Here is a 21,065-nt window from a genome sequence, read left to right on the forward strand (position 1 = left end):
TTTCAACATGATAATCAGGATAGAGAACTACATGCAGGAAAAAAAAAAAAAAAAGAGAGAGGAAATAGACAATGTAGAAATAGAAGACTGTATTAGAATAACCACAATTAATATCTTCAGAGGGATGAGAAATTACTACATTGATGAAATAGAAACAAAATGTTATGGAAAGAAACACTGAATTACTAAAAAGAGTTCTTAGGAATCTAAAATATGAGAGGGACGAAAAATCAAAATAAAGTCTGTAAAATCAAGTGGAGGACATCTCTTAGAAAGAACAAGCAAACCGAAAGAGTTAAATACAAGAAGGCAAATAAAAGAATTAGAGGCTCAACCCAGGAAATCCAACATCAGATTAGTTAAGAGTCCAAAGACAGAGCAGGAAGTAGGAAAAAAATATTATTATATGGAGGTACATGTATGTATATGTGCACACATACATATATGAACATTTCTCAGAGTGAAAAGATAAAGATTTTCAGAGAGAGAGAAGCCCAGACTACTTAGTTTAATGAAGTAAAAAAGACTAATATCCAGGGTACATCATTGTGACATTTCAGAAAACTAAGGATAAAGGGAAAATCCCAAAATCTTCCTTAGAGGAAAAAGTCACACACAAAGTACGGAGAATAAAAATGGCATGTCACTTAACAGCAACACTGGGATTTAGAAATCAGTGGAGCCAATATCTACATGGTTCTTAGAAAAATTATTTCCAACCTAGAATTCTATACCTAGTCAAATAACCAGATAATATAATGCCAAACATGCACTATCTCAAAAAAGTTTACTTCCTGCACACCCACTGGAAGACTCTATTGGAGGATGTATTTCTGTAAAATAAGGGAGAGTAACAAAAAAGAGGATGGGAAAAAAAGCAAGTACTACATACAGAAACAATAAAGCTATACAAGAAAGAAAACTTTCATATTTTTTTGGCTCAACAGGAAACAATATTTACTTGAACACACCCTAGAGATTTATTTTTACAAAGCTGAAAAACTTTTGGAAAGATGGGAGTAGGGGAGGAAACATATATAGCATGTAAAGGTATTAAATACTTAGGGTCCAAAGTAAAAAAATAAGTAGATGATATTTAAAATTGGAAAAATGTAAGCAAATAGGAATTAGCAGTATAAATTTGAAATTTGGAAATTAAAAGGAAAAACCAGAAGTTATCGCTAAAAGGGGAATAAGAATTGGGAATGGGCAACAAAATGGCAGAGATATTTCCACAAATAGGAGTACCTGTTAGCTTTCTAACCTATGCACTATGTACACTATGTACATATTAAAAAGTATGTATTATTACTTTTATAAAAATGTAAGCTGGATTTTAAAAGCAGATGAAGGTGGAGAGGGGAGAGAAAGCAGAGGGGGAGGCAGACAAACACACATACGCACCCACATGTAAGAGTTTTGATGAAAATAAAATAATCAGACTTTAGAGCTGTAAAGAGAAAAGCAGGCCAAAATATGTATCTTGCTTGTTCTGGGAAGGCTTTACTCAAAATCTGTGGACCCCAAGTGGGGTCAAGCTAGCCAAAGCTGTGAAGTTTTACATTCAAAAGTCTAACTGAAACATGTAAACAAATAATATGAAAGGAATGGGCAAAAAGAACAGCATATGAATGTTCTAGGCCTAGGGAAGGTGGGAAAGATCTTTACTTAGCCCTACTCTCTAGATGCTTACCACCAACCTCCCTCCCCACGTCATGTTTTCTCTGGCATATAACAAAAAGCAAGGGAGAACAACTTCCTACCCGGAAAAATTTAAAAAGGGCTAATAAAAATGTGACTCAATTATCAGAAATAAATCATTCAATATGGTGAGAAATGGATAAAACAGATTTAAAGTCATGAGTTCCAGAATGAAGGAAAATTCCTTTTCTTCAGGGACCTGCCTGTGTAATCTGAATGCCAGCAGATGTAATGTTGATATACCAAAAATATATAGAGAACAATAGCAGAAATAAAAATAACATTTAGGATAGCAAAATCTCTAAGAAAGAAGACATACTTTGTATAAGAACAAGGATTTAATCAGTTTGTCTTCAGATATTCTGTCTTAAAGATCTCCAGCTTTAGTTATTGGATTTCTTATACCTATCTTTACCTTCACATTTAGATTCCATATGATGACATGACATACTTTAATTTCTTTATATGTTTGTTGAGAAATATTCAGATGATTAAACAGAGAGAGGTCACTTTAAGGATCCGCAAATTTTCTATTACTATTTTCTACTTAACCGGATTATATAAGATTGTAAAAACACGTTGGGAACTACTCAGAGAATTATTCACTGAAAAATAACTTTGGTATTTCTTTAGTTATAAAGGCCTAATACAATTATTCTTAAGTTCAAGAGGATCTTTTTAGACTTATTAACACTTCACATTGTTGAAGGCACATATTAATGAGGTAACAATATAATGCACCTGATTGCTATTTCTAGAATCATGAGGCTTTTCTTAAAAATAACAATTTAACAAAAATACATATGACATGCTAAAGACTTATTGATAAACTCCTAGTTTAGGAAAGAGGGTAGGCGGTGGAAGTTATAGGATTAAATAATAGAACTTTTCGAAATAATTATGTGCTATAATTCAAAACAGGATTTTAAAAGTAATCAGAGATAGGACTACTGAAAGATATAGAAGAGCTCCTCTTCTAAACCCTATAATAAGTTGTGTTTAATGAATCCAATCCTAGTCTTTGTAATACTTATCCATTAATAGTTTACGAAACATCTTAAAATATTTATATGATGCTTTAAGGCATCTTATGTACAACTGAAAATGTGCATTTCAGGATAAAGTGGTTAGTGTTCTATTCATCTGTTCCTGCATTATGGCTAGAGATTTCCCGCTTTAAAAAGTTTGTTTACTGTAAGTCCATAGAGAGGCTTAAAAAGGAAGTCAGACAAAAACATTTTGTTGAGACTGCCAAGTTTTAGAAGCCTTTCAAAAGACTTTTAAGTATTAAAACCACTTTTAAAATGAACTGTAAATGCAACCACTAAAGTTGTGGATTAGATGGAAAAAAAAAATACAATTTTCATCTGTGATTGTCCAGATTGTAACACAATATTACCTAGGTTACAACTTATGTACATTAACATTTGTGTAGTTTGTATAGTATTATACAGAATAAAATATGCTAATATAAGCCACAGCTTAAAATCAAAATAAAAACAGTGACAATCATAATGAAATTAGAATAATTTGCTTCTCCATTAAATTACATTTGTTAGTGATGAAAAGAAATTATGAATAAATATTTGATCCCTGGGTAAGGAGTTAATGAAGAAGTAAATGAAATTGATATACTAATTAATCTACCACTTGCCATCTCTTTCTCAAACTTCTGGGATCTTAAGGAATATGATCAATTATGGTAGTATAATAAAAACAGTAAGTTGTATATTTTGACTCTTAATGAAATATAGGACAGTCTCATGAAAAAGTATATGCAAAAGACCTGAAGAGAAACATCTAAAAATGTATTTATTGGCTGTATTGTTCTTTAAGCTATTTAAATCCACCTCTAAGCACAATCTAGTCTTCTTCATTATTTCTATCAGTATTTCATTTCTCCAAGAACCCTATCCCACAGATTTGGTTGAGGAATCTGAAACATTTCTAGTAGGAAGCAGAAACAGATTGCTTTCATATCTATCTTTCTGAAAGTAGTTTTAAGGAATGTCTTTAAAAAAATCTTGCTAATATTTATTAACTTAAAAATTATGCCTAAAACTTAAAAAATGTTTTAATAATATTTATATTTTATTATAAAAATTTCCTTAAATAGGCCCTAGTATTGTTATATTATTAACATATGTGTAAGTATAATATTATATATAATATATGCCACTTATTACCTGATCCTGCTAATATGCCAGGATATTATAGATTTAAGTTAATTATGTATTATATAATATTATACATGTCTATAATGTTTTAATAATTATCACATAGTAATTATAAAATAATATATAATAATAAACTATGTATATTGTATAATACCTGGCTACATTAGATCAGGGAAGAAGAAATAGTGGTGGTATAAATGAACTAAATCTTCATCAGAATCAGAAGATGATAAAAATCTAAACATAGATAAATCAATAAACAGCAGTGTAAGCATACTGTTTAGAAATACTAGATAAATTCTAGCAGTTTGTTATGTCATCCATCATGAGTTTCAGTGAACAACAGAATAAAAACTGATATGCTGATTTTCCTAAAGGTAGTTATAAGAATGTTGGTATATTTTTATTTTTAAATAATTATTATTTTTTATTATAAGAAATGCCCTTAAATTAATAAATTATTAAGAAAGTCAGGTCTAAATAATTTTAAACCAAATGTCACTGTGATATTCCTATGTCACAGAAATCATGACATTTAGCTATCTATCTATATTTAAATGTTTATTTATTTGAAAGAGACAGCGTGAGCAGGGTAAGGGCAGAGAGAGGGGGAAAGAGAGAATCCTAAGCAGATGGATTAGGATTAGGATCCTAAGTACACTTGGAGCAGAGCCTGACATGGGGCTTGATCTCATGAGTGCAAAATCATGACCTGAGCCGAAATCAAGACACTTAACCGACTGAGCCACTCAGGTGGCTAGCAATCTACATTTTTTAAATGAATTTCCACTTTAGAAATTCCCACTTTAAAGCAGGTCCTACTTCTTTCCTAATTACAGATCACCAGAAAAGTCACAGTGGGTACCATCTCACACAAAGAACCAGAATTTAGTATTAGATTATCTTATAATTTGTTGTTCACAGCAAGAAAGTGACATGCTCAAAATCATATCAATCATATTTGTTGTTGACAGAACTCAAAGTATCTTGATGAAGTCAGGTAAAGAAACCAAAGTAATAGCATATATAATTATAATGAAGACTTAAAAAAATAAAATTTCACAGATTCAAAAATATGAATAGAGGTAATATATAATTTCATCTCCCCAAAACAGATTCTATCTCCTGACTACTACTGTCAGAAAAAGAACGTTAAGAGTGAATGAAATATGGGTATTTTTATAATTTAAAGTTGGGTTACATAAAAATTAAAAATCACCATGAATAAAAGAAAAAAAAAGTACCATACATGGCAAAGGGTTTAAAGCTCTTGTATGTGTACATGTCTCTGTCTGGGTATTTATATATATATATATATGTATCTGTGTGGTTGGTTATCTTTGGTCTACCAAGAAAGAATTCTTAAAAGATGAATAAGAAACATGAAAGAGAAAAAGAAAGCAAAGGAAGTGAACAGGTAATTTAGAATGAATCACAACTGGACAAAAGCACATAAAAAAATGCCCACGTTCATTACCCATGTAAAGTGGTAGATTCTACATTTATAATAGTTCTGGGGAATAATTTGACAATGCATATCAAATACTGTGAAAATGTACATACCCCTTGATCTAGCTATTCTATTTTTTAGGGGCTTAGCCTAAGGAAATAATTAGACAAGCTGTGAAACATAAACACACAGAGAGATGTTTAGTGGAATGTTACTTGTTAACAGCAATAAAATGAAAACAAACTAAACGTTCATTGGTAGGGGATGAGGTAAGCATGCAATTGTTAAAAGTAATTTAATTTCATATTTGATAGGAAAATGTGTGTAACAAGTGGTTCGGTGAGAAAAAGCTGGTTATCAATTCTATGTATAATAGATCTCAATATTTATTGTTTAAAAAATACCAACTGCATATGAATGCTTAGAAAAAATGTCCAACTATTAAAACAAAATATTAATAGACGTTAATGAAAGACATCTTATTTCTTTTGGCTGGACTTCTTTTTCCAAATTCAAATAAATGAACATTTATTGCTAAGATAATAAAAAGGCTAAAATATTAGTGAAAGGAGAAATAAAGTTAAAAATGAATTACAGAAAACAGTTTCTGACTGCCAATGAAGATACAGTTGTTGGGGAGAGAGAAGGTAAGGAGTGGTAATCACTGTAACAGAAATACAAAAAATATGGTGGAAATGCAAGGGTATGTACAGGCCAAGGAGAGAGGACTCAGTAAAGGGAAGGTTCATAAAGAAGGCAGAATCTGAACTGGACTCTCAGCGGGGATAAGGATTTTAATAAGTTAGGATGTGGGATGAAGCAAGAGGAAACAGCATTCAAGATTGAGGGAAAAGCTTGGAAACTAGAGAGGCAAGAAACAGAAAGTATGTTTAAGAAAAGCCCGGGACACCAAGTGCTGTAGAAAAGTAAGTCTGCAGCTTGAAAACAGACTGGCAAAAGCCTTAGAAGGCTCTCCTAAATAAGGGGGTCTGCACTTTATTAGGAAGATAATTGTAGTGTGAAGGGTAGACTGGAGAGAGGAGAGACAGGAGAAATGGAAACTAGTTTAGATATTGCTATTATTATTCATTTCTTACATCACATTTTCTCAAAGTGTTTTAAAATAAGTTGAATCAAGAACCATCATTCTATTTCCTGTCTTTCTCTCTTGGTTTTAAATAAATCTCTAAAACACAAGTATGAATGGGCAATTTCATGTGATGTCTTAGGTACGAGGGGTCTATATTTTTTAGCTTTCTGAAATATTCCACAGATGGTTCTTTTAAATAAAGAGACTAGATAATTTATCACTAATGAGTGAAAAATCCCTCTCTTAAAAAATGGGCAGGCCTTCTGGGGTCATCTTTTGATGTGCCATATCAGGTGTCCTGAGTGATTTTACCCAGAGGAACTAATTTATCAAGAGCTTAAGACTGCAAACGTTAAAAGATTTACAGAGCTGTACGTTAGTGTAAAAAGCAGAATGCAGTATTTAGCAAACATGAGTCACAGGCTGCAAAGCAGGGTTCACGACAGGGAGACATTGATGAATGGGATTAGATCTAATTGAGGCTTGGTACAAAATGATGGCAAGGATTTTTCTTTTGCTAGTACTCATGTTAATATGTACGTGAGGAGGTATTTTGGGAAACTATGCTAAATTAAAATTAGTTGGCAAAGGTCTAAAGTGAAATCAAATATTAATATATGCATTTCAATAAACACTTCTAGGCTACAAATGCTTGATACAATTACTGTACTAATCATAAATCTGGATTCCTTTAACAGCCTTATGACTCATGGAATTCAGTTGCAAATGATACAGGTGAGTGAATTTTAACTATTTAAAAGATATGTAACTTTAAGGCACTACTGATTAACCATACATACAATAAACATTTTATAATGCATTCATATGACACTATTGTGGTTACTGCAGTATTAATGCTTATATAGATAGTTTACAGCTATTTACAAATATTGCAAAGAGAGAATACATTTCCCTACGTATTAAAAAATTGGCATAGTGTTTTAAATTAATCCAACACTCTGAGTAATAAATCAACCATAACCTTTTGATACTTGCCTTTGTGGGAAATAGCAGATACCATGTTTTCCACTCAGTCTCATTTTCCTACTATTCATGCTTTTTTTAAGGGGGGGGGGACAATGCAAGAACCTTATAATTTATAGTAACATTTACAGTTATGGATGAGCAACTGAACACTGTTTTGTCTACGAGGAGAATAAGGGCCAAATGAAATGTATTTAAGGATATAAACATGACTTCCATTGTCTATTGGTAATGATTAAATTTTATTGCCAAATGGGAAAATACATGGAAAATTTAGGTTATAAATATTTTTGCTATTTCATATTTATTATATGAGGAATTCATCTAGAGACTTATTTTTTTAAATGACATATTCAAGTAATTTTAGGGTAAACCTAAACTTACATTGGAACTATATTCAATCATAATATATCTACTATATAGAAGACACTGATTCTACTGGTATCTTTTCTTTTATTGTACTTTAAGATAAAAACCACTAACATGAGGTACAAAATTTAAGAAAAGGAAAGGTTAGAGACAGAAATATTACTAAATGTGAGTTTCCAGATGGATAATGAGGAAATCTTGACTTTTCATTTAATGTCAGGAATTTTATCCGTTCCATAAATAAACCTTGCTGCCAGCACCCCCATCCTGCATGGCACTCAGTGAGTGCACTTTCTGTTTTCCAGACCTAAAATAGGTGCATGTTTTACTCCAAGTAAACAGACATTTAGTTTGGAGGCAAAGATTTCAAGTCAAATAACTATTCCAAAATCAAGCACTGACATTGGTAAGATATTAAAATGAACAAAATTTTAAAAGTTAGTTTCTTAAGAGATAATACAGGCTTATTAATAAGAAAAATTTAAATAATCCATGTAACAAAAATAAAATATTGCATTTAGGAATTTAATAACAAATGTACAAAATATATACAAAGAAAGTTCTGTTCTAAAATTTTGCTGAGAAACATCTAAGAAAATATGAATATGGAGACACACTACTGCAGAGTGAGAAGATTTGATGGCGAAAAAATGTGAAGACAAAATTAACTTACAAATTTTTAAAACTATTTTATTTCTTTGGAATTAAAAAAATTCTACTAAAATTTATTTCTTAGGGGCAGCTAACAGCATTTTAAAAACAAAGAATAATGAAGGGGGACTCGCACTGCTATATATCAAAGATACTATCAAGTATCAGTTATGAAAATAATAGCTACTAGTTCTAGGACAGACAAATAAGCTAAAGAATAGGACAGAATAGGATAAATAATTCCAAAAAAGGAATTATAGGACTACCTATTGCATTTAAAACAAAGGTACCATGAGGATGGACTATCAACTTATTACACAAGAATGTCAGGTTCTTTGCAAAAAATTAAGCTAGGTTCTTGCCTGTTACCTTACATCAAAATAAATTAGAGAAAACGAAAGTAAAAATTAAAAGAAAAAAAAAAACCTTATGGATAAAAAGACCTTTTGAGGAATTATTCCAAAAGCAAGAGAGAAAAAAAATGAAGTTGTTTTATGACATAAAAATTTTAAAAATTCAGTATTAAAAGGGGTATCTCAAAGTTCAGAGTTAATGATAAACTTAAGATATTCACAACATGTATCTTAGAGGAAAGAGTTAATATCCCTTGATGATTTCATCCAGTCCTATGGCTTTAAATATCATCTAAATGTTAACAGCTCTCAAATTTATATTTCAGTTTGGACTTTTCTTCTGAACTCCAGATTCTTATCTCCAACTGCTTCCACGGCCTCCACTTGGATGTATGGTAGACAAATTTAAAATGCCCCAATTGTGCTTTAATCTTCTGCCACACCCACCCTACAAACCTGCTCTACCTGAAGTCTTCCCAATCTCTTGTAACGTGACTTGATTCTTTCTGTTGTTAAATTCAAAAACCTTAGGGTCATCCTTGACTTTTTGCTTCCCTCACATCCCAAATCCAATTTGTGATGAAATCCTGCTAGTTCTACCTTCAAAATATATTGAAATCTGACTACTTCTCACCAACTCCATTGCTACCAATCTGGTCTGAGCCACCATCTTTCACCTGCGTTATTGTAGTAGCCTCCTGTTTCCACTCTTGCCATACTACAATCTACTCTCAACTCACCAGTCAGAAGGATCTTTTGAAAACATGATGGAAATATGTTACTTCTCTGCTCAGATCATGCCATGGTTCCCTGATTTGTTCAGCGTTAAAGTCTAAGTCCTTATAATGACCTATAAGACTTTACTTGATCTGCTTTCCTCCACTTGATCTTTGTGATCTCATCACTGTCTACTTTAATTCCTTTTTCTTTTGTACCAATTATATGTCCTAGCCATTCCTTGAATATGTCAGACTGTGTTAGAGACCTGCGTGAGTTGTTCTACCTAAAAATGAGTCTTCTCTCAGATATCTACATGGGCAACTGTGAACTTCTTCACATTTATCAGTGAAGCCTACTGTGACAATGCTATTTAAAGTAGCAACCTCTCCCCCTCCCCCTTCTGAACTCCCTGTATTTCTTTGCTCATAGCATGTACCACCTTCTAAGATTTGGTTACTTTACTGACTATATTTATTGTCTTTCTTCTTGCCCTAGAATGTAAACTCCGGAAGGGTTAAAAAATTTGTTTTGTACTTTGATGCATCCTTAGCATAAGTATCTGGCACATAGAAGTTCAATAAATATTGCTGAATGAATAAACATTCATATCCTAAGCTCTTGTAAATATGTAACAATTTTTACAAAAGATGACTATGCAAGAAAAATGATCAATTGATGGCTAAGTAATTCACAGAAAAGAAAATAGATCCTTGAATAGATGAGAAAAAATATATTCAACTATACTAGTAAACAAAGGAAAAATGGAAAGAATATTTATGGTTGAAATTGGCAAAGAATCAATAAATTAGCTAGCAAAGACAAAAGAGGGAGAGAGAACCCCACATTCAAAATGATTTAATAGATATATCAACCAATGACAAGGTATGGGCCTTGTTTGTATGCTGATGAAAGGACTTAAAAAGAAATCATTTCTAAGACAAAGGGGGAAATTTAAACACTAATTGGATAGATATTTAATGACATTAGGTATGAAAAGGATATTGTGTTTTCTTTTAGAGACACTAAGATGTAAATGGAAGAAATGATACGCTGAGATTTCCTTCAGAATAATCCAGTACAGATTTGATGGGGTGGAGAAAAGCAGATGGAGTTCTCAAGACTAGCCATGAGATAAACCTTAAAGTTAGGTGATGGGTTCATAGAGTTCATTACTGTATACTTTGCAATTTTACGTATGTTTGAAAATAATTTTCTACAAATTAAAAATTAAAGATACTTTAACACCAAGAGTTGGTGAGAATAAAGGGAGAAAGGAACACATTTTCTTACACTGATGATGGGAATTAAAATTGGTATAATCACATGGGGGTGGGAGAAGTTACTAAGCAATATATACTTCAAACTTTAAAAAAATGTGCTTATTTCTTGAGTTAGAAATTTTACTTCTAGGAATTTGTCATAAGGGTAATCAGACATGAGCATCAAGATAAATATACATATTTGCTTACTGCAATATTATTTATAATAAAAAGTTATTAAACAATCTAGATGCCTAACAACAGAGCACAGAATAAATTATTATGGTTAATCTCATCAGACTTTTAAAAGCAATGTAGGCATTTTAAATATAAAGACCGCTGCTGATCTAATAAATACTATTAAAAGGTCCCTAATGCACCAGAAAAACAAAACAAAACAAAAAAAACAAAAAAAAAAACCAAATTCAAGTCTCAAATACCAGAGCATTTAGCATTTTTGAAATTTAACAACAACAACAACAACAACAACAAGAAATTTGACAACAAAACTACTTATTACCTATTAATGAGAATGTAGGAAAAAAGTCAGTAACACATGTATAAGCTTAGATGAATGAGACACATTTTTAACTCAGGTTTTGCTTAAGTTGAATCTCTTCAATTTTCTTAAATGTGTTAAGGCTACCATTAATAGTATAATTTTCATAATATGTTATCTAGCTATTGCTTCATATCTTTAGAAACACAAACATAAATTTCACTATGTTTTTTTAATGAACGATTTTATTTTAGTATTCTAAGACTAAGGAAAATAAATATTTATAAGTGGACTTGCTTTGTACTCCATGCCCCTTCCCTGTTACTCATCTTTGACTCCCTACTCATAGTGAATACAACATATAAAATTCATGGAATGAATAAGACACAACAAATAGTTAATCTATGAAATCATGTGAACAAAATATTAAACAACAAACCAAGAACAAAACATAATAAAAACAAAACTCATCTTCTGATACACTTTCAAAAGGAAATACATGTTTATAAAATGTAACATGACTTCAACAGTTTTTCCTTTTAAAAATGTTATGAAAAGGAATTATGAGCCAAATAAATGTTGTGTTTTACTGCTGACAAGTATAGTCTATGCAATTACACTGTAAGTGAAATATGGATTTTTAAATAAGTAATAATGACCATCAGGTGGTCAGTATTTCTCAATCTTGGTGGTTAAAACACTATTTCCTCTCCAACATCTTGAGTACATTATATAAGAAAAAAAACAAAAAAAACAAACAAAAAAAACCCCCAAGGCCCAAAAGATACAAGAGAATCTGAAAAAAATCTTAAGTTTTCTTTCCTAAGATCTCAACTAGGTTAGTTCTAATGACGATAGTACTTTATTAAAAGAAAAAGAGGATATAAATATGTATCTCCAAATTCCCACTCATTTTAATGTAAAAATATTAACATAGGGAACTTAATAATAGAGAGCTAGGTAATCCAGACCAATCTCTCTACTGAAGGCAGTAAAAAAATTCTGGACAAAATATAAAAAAACATATGGTTGATTGCACAGAAGAGCTAACAAGATTGTGAAGAATTATAGGTAAGTATCAAGAGAAAGTGGGGAACCTCTGGAAGGTAATCTCTGCATTTACAGCTATTTTCCCCTTGAGATTTTTTGCTGATCCTGAAGGAGGTGGCAGAAAAACTTAATGTTGTTGAGAACTTGGTAGAACTGGGGTGCTGGCGCTTGAAGTTAGGGCAAAGTTCTTCCTAAACCCTCCTTGCTTTGAGTTAGAACTCTAAACAGCTTATGCTCTTGAGGGTAAATCAGGGGGTAGGCAGACCCTAGCAGAAGTTTCTGTGTAGTTTCAAATTATCCCAGTCCTTAAAACTGGACTACAGTGATTTTGGATTGTTAATGCCATCAGGGGCCTAGAAGAAACAAATGTAAATCCTCTCTGAAGGAAGACATTACTATGAGAAGTCAAAGTATTTCTGTAAACAATTCTGCAAATACATGTCCGATGAACAAAACTTAGCATGTCTTCAAGGAAATGAGACCACGTGAAAGAGAACCAGAAGAAAGAGATAACAGAAACAGACCCAGAGGGCTCCAGACCTGAAATTCTCAGACACAGACTTTAAAATAATTACACCCATTGTGTTCAGTGAGAATTTTAGTCAACAAACGGAGTTTATAAAAAAGAATCAAATAGAAATTCTAGAACTGATATACAACTGAAATTAAGAACTTGATGGATTTAGGAACCATTTGACACAGCTGCAAAGAGAAGTAAACTATAGAATATGTGAAAAGCAATTTCCAGAGACAAAAAAAAAAAAAAAAAAAAAAAAGGCACATATAAGGCAAGGAGAACTAATGTGAGATAATCCAGACACAAAATTTGAAAGTTCTATGAACCTACATAGAGAAGTAAAAATAAAATCATATAGGAATAATAGAGCAAAACTACTAAGACCCAAAAACAAAGAGAAAATATTTTGGGAGATCAGAATTCTGATTATATTCAAGGAAGAAATGACAGCTGACTTTAACAACAACAAGAAAAAAAAAAAAAAAAACCCAGAAGATAATGAAATGATATCTTTAAAGTGCTAAGAAAAGAAAGAATACCAAACTGGAATTCTATACCCAGCAAAATAGTCTTTAAGAAAGAAAGTAAAATAAATACAGCTTCAGACATATAAAAACTAAGAAAATTCATCATTAGCACATCCACTGTAAAGGAAATAAAAAAGATTCTCTGGATGAAAGAAAAAATTTATTGGATGGAGATGCAGAGATGCTGAGAAAATATAGAAGAATAAAAAGAGTAAAGGTGAATACTGATTACATAGACAATAAAAAAAACACATTTTATGGGTATATTATATATAGAAAAATAAAATGCATCATAACAATGGTATGTCAGGAGAGGAGTTTACCCAGGTAAAGAATTTTTTAAGTTTCTAGCACTGTTTGAGGGTGAATGTAACATAATTACTTTGATAAACAGACTTTGATAAAGCAAGGATACATAATGTTACTCAAGGGTAACTACTAAAAGAATATAAAAAGAGTATATAGTTTCCAAGCTGAGAGGTAAAAAAATGGAATATTAAATATCACTCTATCATTTTAAAGCAAAGTTCAAAAGAAAAAGAATTTGGAATAAGCAGGACAATTAGAAACGTGCACAAGATGGCAGGTTTAAAACCAAATATCAATACATTCATCAAGTAGAAAAGGAATGAATAGTTTAAAAGATAAAGACTGATAAACAGAACAACAAAGCAAAACCCAGAGATGCCTGGGTGGCTCAATGGGATAAGTGTCCGACTCTTAATCTTGGCTTAGGTCATACTTTCAGAGATTGTGAGTTTGAGCACTGCATTGGGCTCTGCGCTGACAGTGTGAAGGCTGCTTGGGATTCTCTGTCTCCCCCTCTCTCTGCCCCTCCCCTGCTCACAGTCTCTCTCTTTTTCTCAAAACAAACTTTAAAAAAAAAAAATTATATATAAAAAAAGCAAAACCCAATTACATGCTGTTTATAAGACACATGTTTGATTTAAAGTGAAAGAATCAGAAAAAAGATGAACCATGAAGACATGAAGCAAAAGAAAAGTCGGATAGCTATATTAATAGTAAACTTAGGGTTAAGAATAGAACTTTCTCCCTGAGATCAGGAACACGACAGGGATGTCCACTCTCACCGCTATTGTTTAACATAGTGTTGGAAGTTCTAGCATCAGCAATCAGACAACAAAAGGAAATTAAAGGCATCAAAATTGGCAAAGGTGAAGTTAAGCTGTCACTTTTTGCAGATGACATGATACTATACATGGAAAATCTGATAGACTCTACCAAAAGTCTGACGAAACTGATACACGAATTCAGCAAAGTCGTAGGATACAAAATCAATGTACAGAAATCAGTTGCATTCTTATACACTAATAATGAAACAACAGAAAGACAAATAAAGAAACTGATCCCATTCACAATTGCACCAGGAAGCATAAAATACCTAGGAATAAAACTAACCAAGATGTAAAAGATCTGTATGCTGAAAACTATAGAAAGCTTGTGAAGGAAAATGAAGAAGATATAAAGAAATGGAAAAACATTCCCTGCTCATGGATTGGAAGAATAAATATTGTTAAAATGTCAATACTACCCAAAGCTATCTACACATTCAATGCAATCCCAATCAAAATTGCACCAGCATTCTTCTCGAAGCTAGAACAAGCAATCCTAAAATTTGTACGGAACCACAAAAGGCCCCGAATAGCCAAAATAATTTTGAAGAAGACCAAAGCGGGAGGCATCATAATCCTAGACTTTAGCTTCTACTACAAAGCTGTAATCATCAAGACAGCATGGTATTGGCACAAACACAGACACATAGACCAATGGAATAGAATAGAAATCCCAGAACTAGACCCACAAAAGTATGGCCAACTAATCTTTGACAAAGCAGGAAAGAATATCCAATGGAAAAAAGACAGTCTCTTTAAGAAATGGTGCTGGGAGAACTGGACAGCAATATGCAGAAGGATGAAACTAGATGACTTTCTCATACCATTCACAAAAATAAACTCAAAATGGATAAAGGGCCTGAATGTGAGACAGGAAACCATCAAAACCCTAGAGGAGAAAGAAGGAAAAAACCTCTCTGACCTCAGCCACTGCAATTTCTTACTTGACACATCCCCGAGGGAAGGGAATTAAAAGCAAAAATGAACTATTGGGACCTCATGAAGATGAAAAGCTTCTGCACAGCGAAGGAAACAATCAACAAAACTAAAAGGCAACCAACGGAATGGGAAAAGATATTTGCAAATGACATATCAGACAAAGGGCTAGTATCCAAAATCTATAAAGAGCTCACCACACTACACACACGAAAAACAAATAATCCAGTGAAGAAATGGGCAGAAGACGTGAATAGACGCTTCTCTAAAGAAGACATCCACATGGGCAACAGACACATGAAAAGATGCTCAACGTTGCTCCTCATCAGGGAAATACAAATCAAGACCACACTCAGATATCACCTCACGCCAGTCAGAGTGGCTAAAATGAACAAATCAGGAGACTATAGATGCTGGAGGGGATGTGGAGAAACAGGAACCCTCTTGCACTGTTGGTGGGAATGCAAACTGGTGCAGCTGCTCTGGAAAACAGTGTGGAGGTTCCTCAGAAAATTAAAAATAGATCTACCCTATGACCCAGCAATAGCACTGCTAGGAATTTACCCAAGGGATACAGGAGTGCTGATGCCTAGGGGCACTTGTACACCAACGTTTATAGCAACACTTTCAACAATAGCCAAATTGTGGAAAGAGCCTAAATGCCCATCAACTGATGAATGGATAAAGAAATTGTGGTTTATATACACAATGGAATACTACTTGGCAATGAGAAAGAATGAAATATGGCCATTTGTAGCAACGTCGATGGAACTGGAGAGTGTGATGCTAAGTGAAATAAGTCATACAGAGAAAGACAGATACCATATGTTTTCACTTTTATGTGGATCCTGAGAAACTTAACAGAAGTCCATGGGGGAGGGGAAAAAAAAAAAAAGAGGTTAGAGAGGGAGAGAGCCAGAGCAGAAGAGACTCTTAAAAACTGAGAACAAACTGAGGGTTGATGGAGGGTGGGAGGGTGGGGAGGGTGGGTGATGGGTATTGAGGAGGGCACCTTTTGGGATGAGCACTGGGTGTTGTATGGAAACCAATTTGACAATAAATTTCATATTAAAAAAAAAAGAATAAGCACATGAGTAAGTACATTTTGTAAAAAAGGGAAGATGTAAGAATTCTGAAATATATAGATTTAATAATATAATCTCAATGTATAAAAACCAAAAATTGACAGAACTACAAGGACAAATATCTCCTAAAAGATGTCCATCCCTAGCTCCTGGAACCTGTGAATATGTTACATTACATGGTAAAAGGGATTTTACAGATGTAATTGAGGTTATGGAATTTAAACCAGGGAGATTATCCTAGATTACCTAGCAGGCCCAATAGAACCATATGAACCCTTAAAAGCACAGACTTCCCTTTAACTGTAGGCAGGAGAGATGAAGCAGAAGGGAAGGTGAGAGAGATTCGAAGCATGAGAATGAAGTGTCCTGCCTTTCTTGGCTAGGAAATGAAATGATGAAGAGGGCAACGTGCCAGGGAATATGGGTGACCTCTAAAATTGGAGAATGACCCCTGGCCAACAGCACCAAGAAAACAGGGACCTCGGTCCTACAGTTGCATAGAATTGAATTCTGCTAACAACCAGAATGAGCCTAGAAGCACATTCTCTCCTCAGAACATCCAGGAAAGAGATCCAGCTGGCTTACACCTTGATTTGGCCTTCTCAAACTCTAAGTGGAGTTACCAGTTGAGCCTGCCATAACTCTGATCTACAGAACTCGGAAATAATAAATCAGTGTTATTTTAGGTTGACATATTTGTGTTGATTTGTTAGGGTGGTGAAAGAAAACTGATGCAAAATAGAAAAATCCAATGTAATAAAGGGAATTTTTAATAGGTCTCCTCAGTATATGATAGAATGTGAATTAAAAAAAAAGTCTGGGGGCGCCTGGGTGGCGCAGTCGGTTAAGCGTCCGACTTCAGCCAGGTCACGATCTCGCGGTCCGTGAGTTCAAGCCCCGCGTCGGGCTCTGGGCTGATGGCTCGGAGCCTGGAGCCTGTTTCCGATTCTGTGTCTCCCTCTCTCTCTGCCCCTCCCCCATTCATGCTCTGTCTCTCTCTGTCCCAAAAATAAATAAAAAACGTTGAAAAAAAAAAAAAAAAAAAAAAAAGTCTGTAAGAGTAAAATTTGAAGAACACAGCAAATTTGACCTAACAGACTGGCAATATATGACTACAAAATACACATTCTTTATAAGCATACTTGAAACACTTATACCAGCTAACTATATGTTGGGCATAAGACAAGTCTCTATAATCTTCAAAGGATTAAAATCATATTAAGTATTTTCTCTGAATACAATTTAATTAAGCTAAAAATAAAAAATTGGATGGAATATGCTATAGCTTTTTAGAGAATAAAAACTAAAAAATATTAAAACTAATCTACCAGTTTTGTGAAATATTTATCGGATGCCTATATGGCACTTAAAAAAGTATGATTCTCGGGGCGCCTGAGTGGCTCGGTTGGTTAAGTGTCCAACTTCGGCTCAGGTCATGGTCTCACAGTTCCTGAGTTCAAGCCCCACGTCGGGCTCTGTGCTCACAGCGCAAAGACTGGAGCCTGCTTCAGATTCTGTGTCTCCCCCTCTCTCTTTCCCATCCCCACTCATGCTCTCTGTCTTAAAAGTAAATAAAACATTAAAAAAAAAAAAAAAGTATGATTCTCATTTTAATTGCTTCTCCAAGCCTGAACACAAATGGAAATTTGCTCAATCTGAAAGTGCAATTTTAAATAAAAAGTGAGGAAAAAAATGCTCCATAGGTAAAAGAAGAAATTACAACAGAAATCAGAAAATATTTTGAACGAATAATAATCTAGAATATTATGTATCAAAACTTGTGAAATGAAGTTAAAGCTGTGTTTAGAGGGAAACCTATGGACATTAATGCATAAATTAGAAAAGTCAGGTGAAAGTTAATGAACAAATATCCATCTTTATCCAGTCAGAAATAAAAACAGCAGTATAAACCGAGTAAAAGTAGATGGAAAGAAATAATAAAAGTAAAGATAAAAGCAATTAAATAGAAAATAAAACCCACAGTGAAAAAGGAAACAAACACCTAAAAGGAAAAAGCTACAAAATAAATATTTGACTGACCGTTTTGACAAGAAGAGATCATACTAAAAGAAATAAAATCAAATACACAAATCTACAGAGATTTGCCTCATCTTCCTCTTAAAATCCATTGACACAGCATCAGCAATAGAAAAAAGAAACAGCTGCCAACATCAGAAACTGGGTAATTTTTGGAAGTTGGAAATCGCGTGGATCAGATCAACAGAAAAGCTACAAGGAAGATTGGGACCCCACTATTGTATATATGAGAAATGCTTTTCCCAAATCTGTAAACTCAGAAAAAAGGAATGGGGAGAGACTACAAGGTAATTACCAATGATAATCAGATTAACTGATCAATGGATTGACTGCGATGTTGTACGGTAAATTAAAACTCTCTAAACAAAATGGAAACCTCCTAGTACCAGCATTGGAAACAAAGAAAAGTAGAATAGGGCCTTGGGAAGATCCAAACTTCTAGAAAGACAGAAAAGTTTGGAGGTAAAGTCTGAGAGCTGCAAATTTAAAAAGAATACAGACCAGTTTAGGGTTGCTATTATTTTGGGATAAGAATGAGAGAGGTTATCTCATATACATTTGGCATAGAGAAAATTTTGGAGTTTGATAGATTAATTTTTTAAAAAATTACTTGTCCTATATTCCAACAAATCAGTCTCTAGGAATCTGGTACATATGCACAAATGTGAATATACAACCATGTTTTCTGATGCACTGTTCACCAATAGATCAACGGTTAAATAAATTATGGTACATCTATTCTCTGAATTCTCACAATTGTTAAAAAAATAAACAAATAAGGTAAATTCTTTAAGCATATACCCTAAATATGTTCATAATAAACTAGACAAATAAAAAAAAAGTTGTAGATCAATATATATTATGTGCTATGATTCATATGAAACTTAACAAAAAGCTAGAGTTAGATTATGTACTACAAATATTACACATTCACATACACACACGGATGCACACATTCACACACGCTATAAAGACAATCAAACTGTTAAATGTATTTATTTCTGAGACAGGACACAAGATTGGGTTCTGGGGAAAGTTGAAGAGGCCATTCCACTTGTACGTGTAATTCTTTATTGCCTGAATTTATTTTAAACATTATATGTTTGTTTTGCAATTAAAATGTCCTAAACACACTTTGATAACAAGTGATATATGGCAATAAAATATAGTTTATTCTATGCTGTTAGTTGATCTTAAGAACAGATTATTATGTATTACAGAATATAATATTCTTGATTATCATCTTCATTTTTAAATGAGGTTAACTTTTAAAGAAGGGTGGAAGTACAATTATTCCATCAAAAATAGGTAAAATAACTTAAAGGTTTTATTGCTAGAGTTATTTAGGACATCAAGCATACTTGGCTCTTAAACCTTTGAAAGGTACTGGTTAATGAAATGATTGTGAAGCTAATTTTCCCATTAATTCTCACAAAATAGCCAAACCTATTAAAAAATTAACTGTTCTGGAGATCAATATATAAAGGAGGTTACTCTTTAGAAATAACCTTATAATTTACCTAATAAAAGAAAAGCTGTACTTACAACAAGGAGATTGATCTGGTGGTCCAAGTTGTGGAAAGGTCATAAGAACAGAAACCGCTGTTAGGTCATTTTGCTTTAAAGTATGCTCATTAGTTTGGTCAGCCCAAACCACCACTTTCTTTCTCTCTACCAAATGTTCAATTTCTTTGAAGTCAGACTCAAAAGCAGCATTTGAAAGGCCAGCTTCTTTTAATGCACAATACTGTTTTCTTAGGACTGGAAGCAAAGCATTCAATACTCTATATAAAAAAGGTGACAAGAGACATAAATATTAAATTTTAAATACACTATTACAGTTCTACATAATATCCTAAGTATTAGCACATCATTAAATAATATCTTGTATATGTTTTCATTTAGATATTTCAATAAAATACCTCAACATATTTTCACTACATTAAGTACAGAGTGGAAAGAATCCTGGATGGGAATTACAAGCACCAGGGTGTAGACTTGGCTAGTTTTCAATTCCAAGATGATCTTGGGTAATACACGAACTGAGGTTTCTTCTCGATAACTTGGGGTACAACTAGACAGTCATTACTTAAAACAGGAGACTACTGTCAAAACTAAGTGAGTTAAATACATGTAAAAGGTTTCTACAAAGCATTATGTGATTTATAAAACAAAGATACTGTTATTACTCATACTAAGTACCATGGAATTAAAATGAAAAAATGCACTGTTAAATGATGAGATCTGTTTCAGGTATATAGTATTTTGAAGGAACCGCAGAGTCAAATTTCCTCCAAGATAGCTCTTTATGAGTTAAAGCAATGGCTTTCAAAGCCATTCAGAGGGGTTCCAAGTAGAAGAGTTGTGGACAAGGATGGTAGCTAAAGGGAATCAAAGGGGCACTGGATTCTTGGCTCTGATTCAAAATCTTGCCTAATGCTATCAATCAGAGCAGTACTGAATGTATCTTTTCATGTATTAGACCTCCATGTAAGTGCTCACTGAAGAAATACCACAGCTAAACAGT

General features: G+C 33.1%; 1 protein-coding gene across 2 annotated transcripts in view; it reads right to left on the reverse strand.

The window, feature by feature from the left end:
• KIF18A (kinesin family member 18A) overlaps window positions 1-21,065 on the reverse strand; it is an 80,040-nt gene that overhangs the window by 17,491 nt on the left and 41,484 nt on the right. For both annotated transcript variants that reach the window (XM_007098465.3, XM_042959292.1), the window contains exon 14: window positions 20,084-20,322. In XM_007098465.3, the coding sequence (XP_007098527.2) occupies window positions 20,084-20,322 (239 nt within the window). The remainder of the gene's footprint in view (window positions 1-20,083; window positions 20,323-21,065) is intronic.

The sequence above is a fragment of the Panthera tigris genome, chromosome D1, assembly GCF_018350195.1.
Source record: "Panthera tigris isolate Pti1 chromosome D1, P.tigris_Pti1_mat1.1, whole genome shotgun sequence".
Taxonomy (NCBI): domain Eukaryota; kingdom Metazoa; phylum Chordata; class Mammalia; order Carnivora; family Felidae; genus Panthera; species Panthera tigris.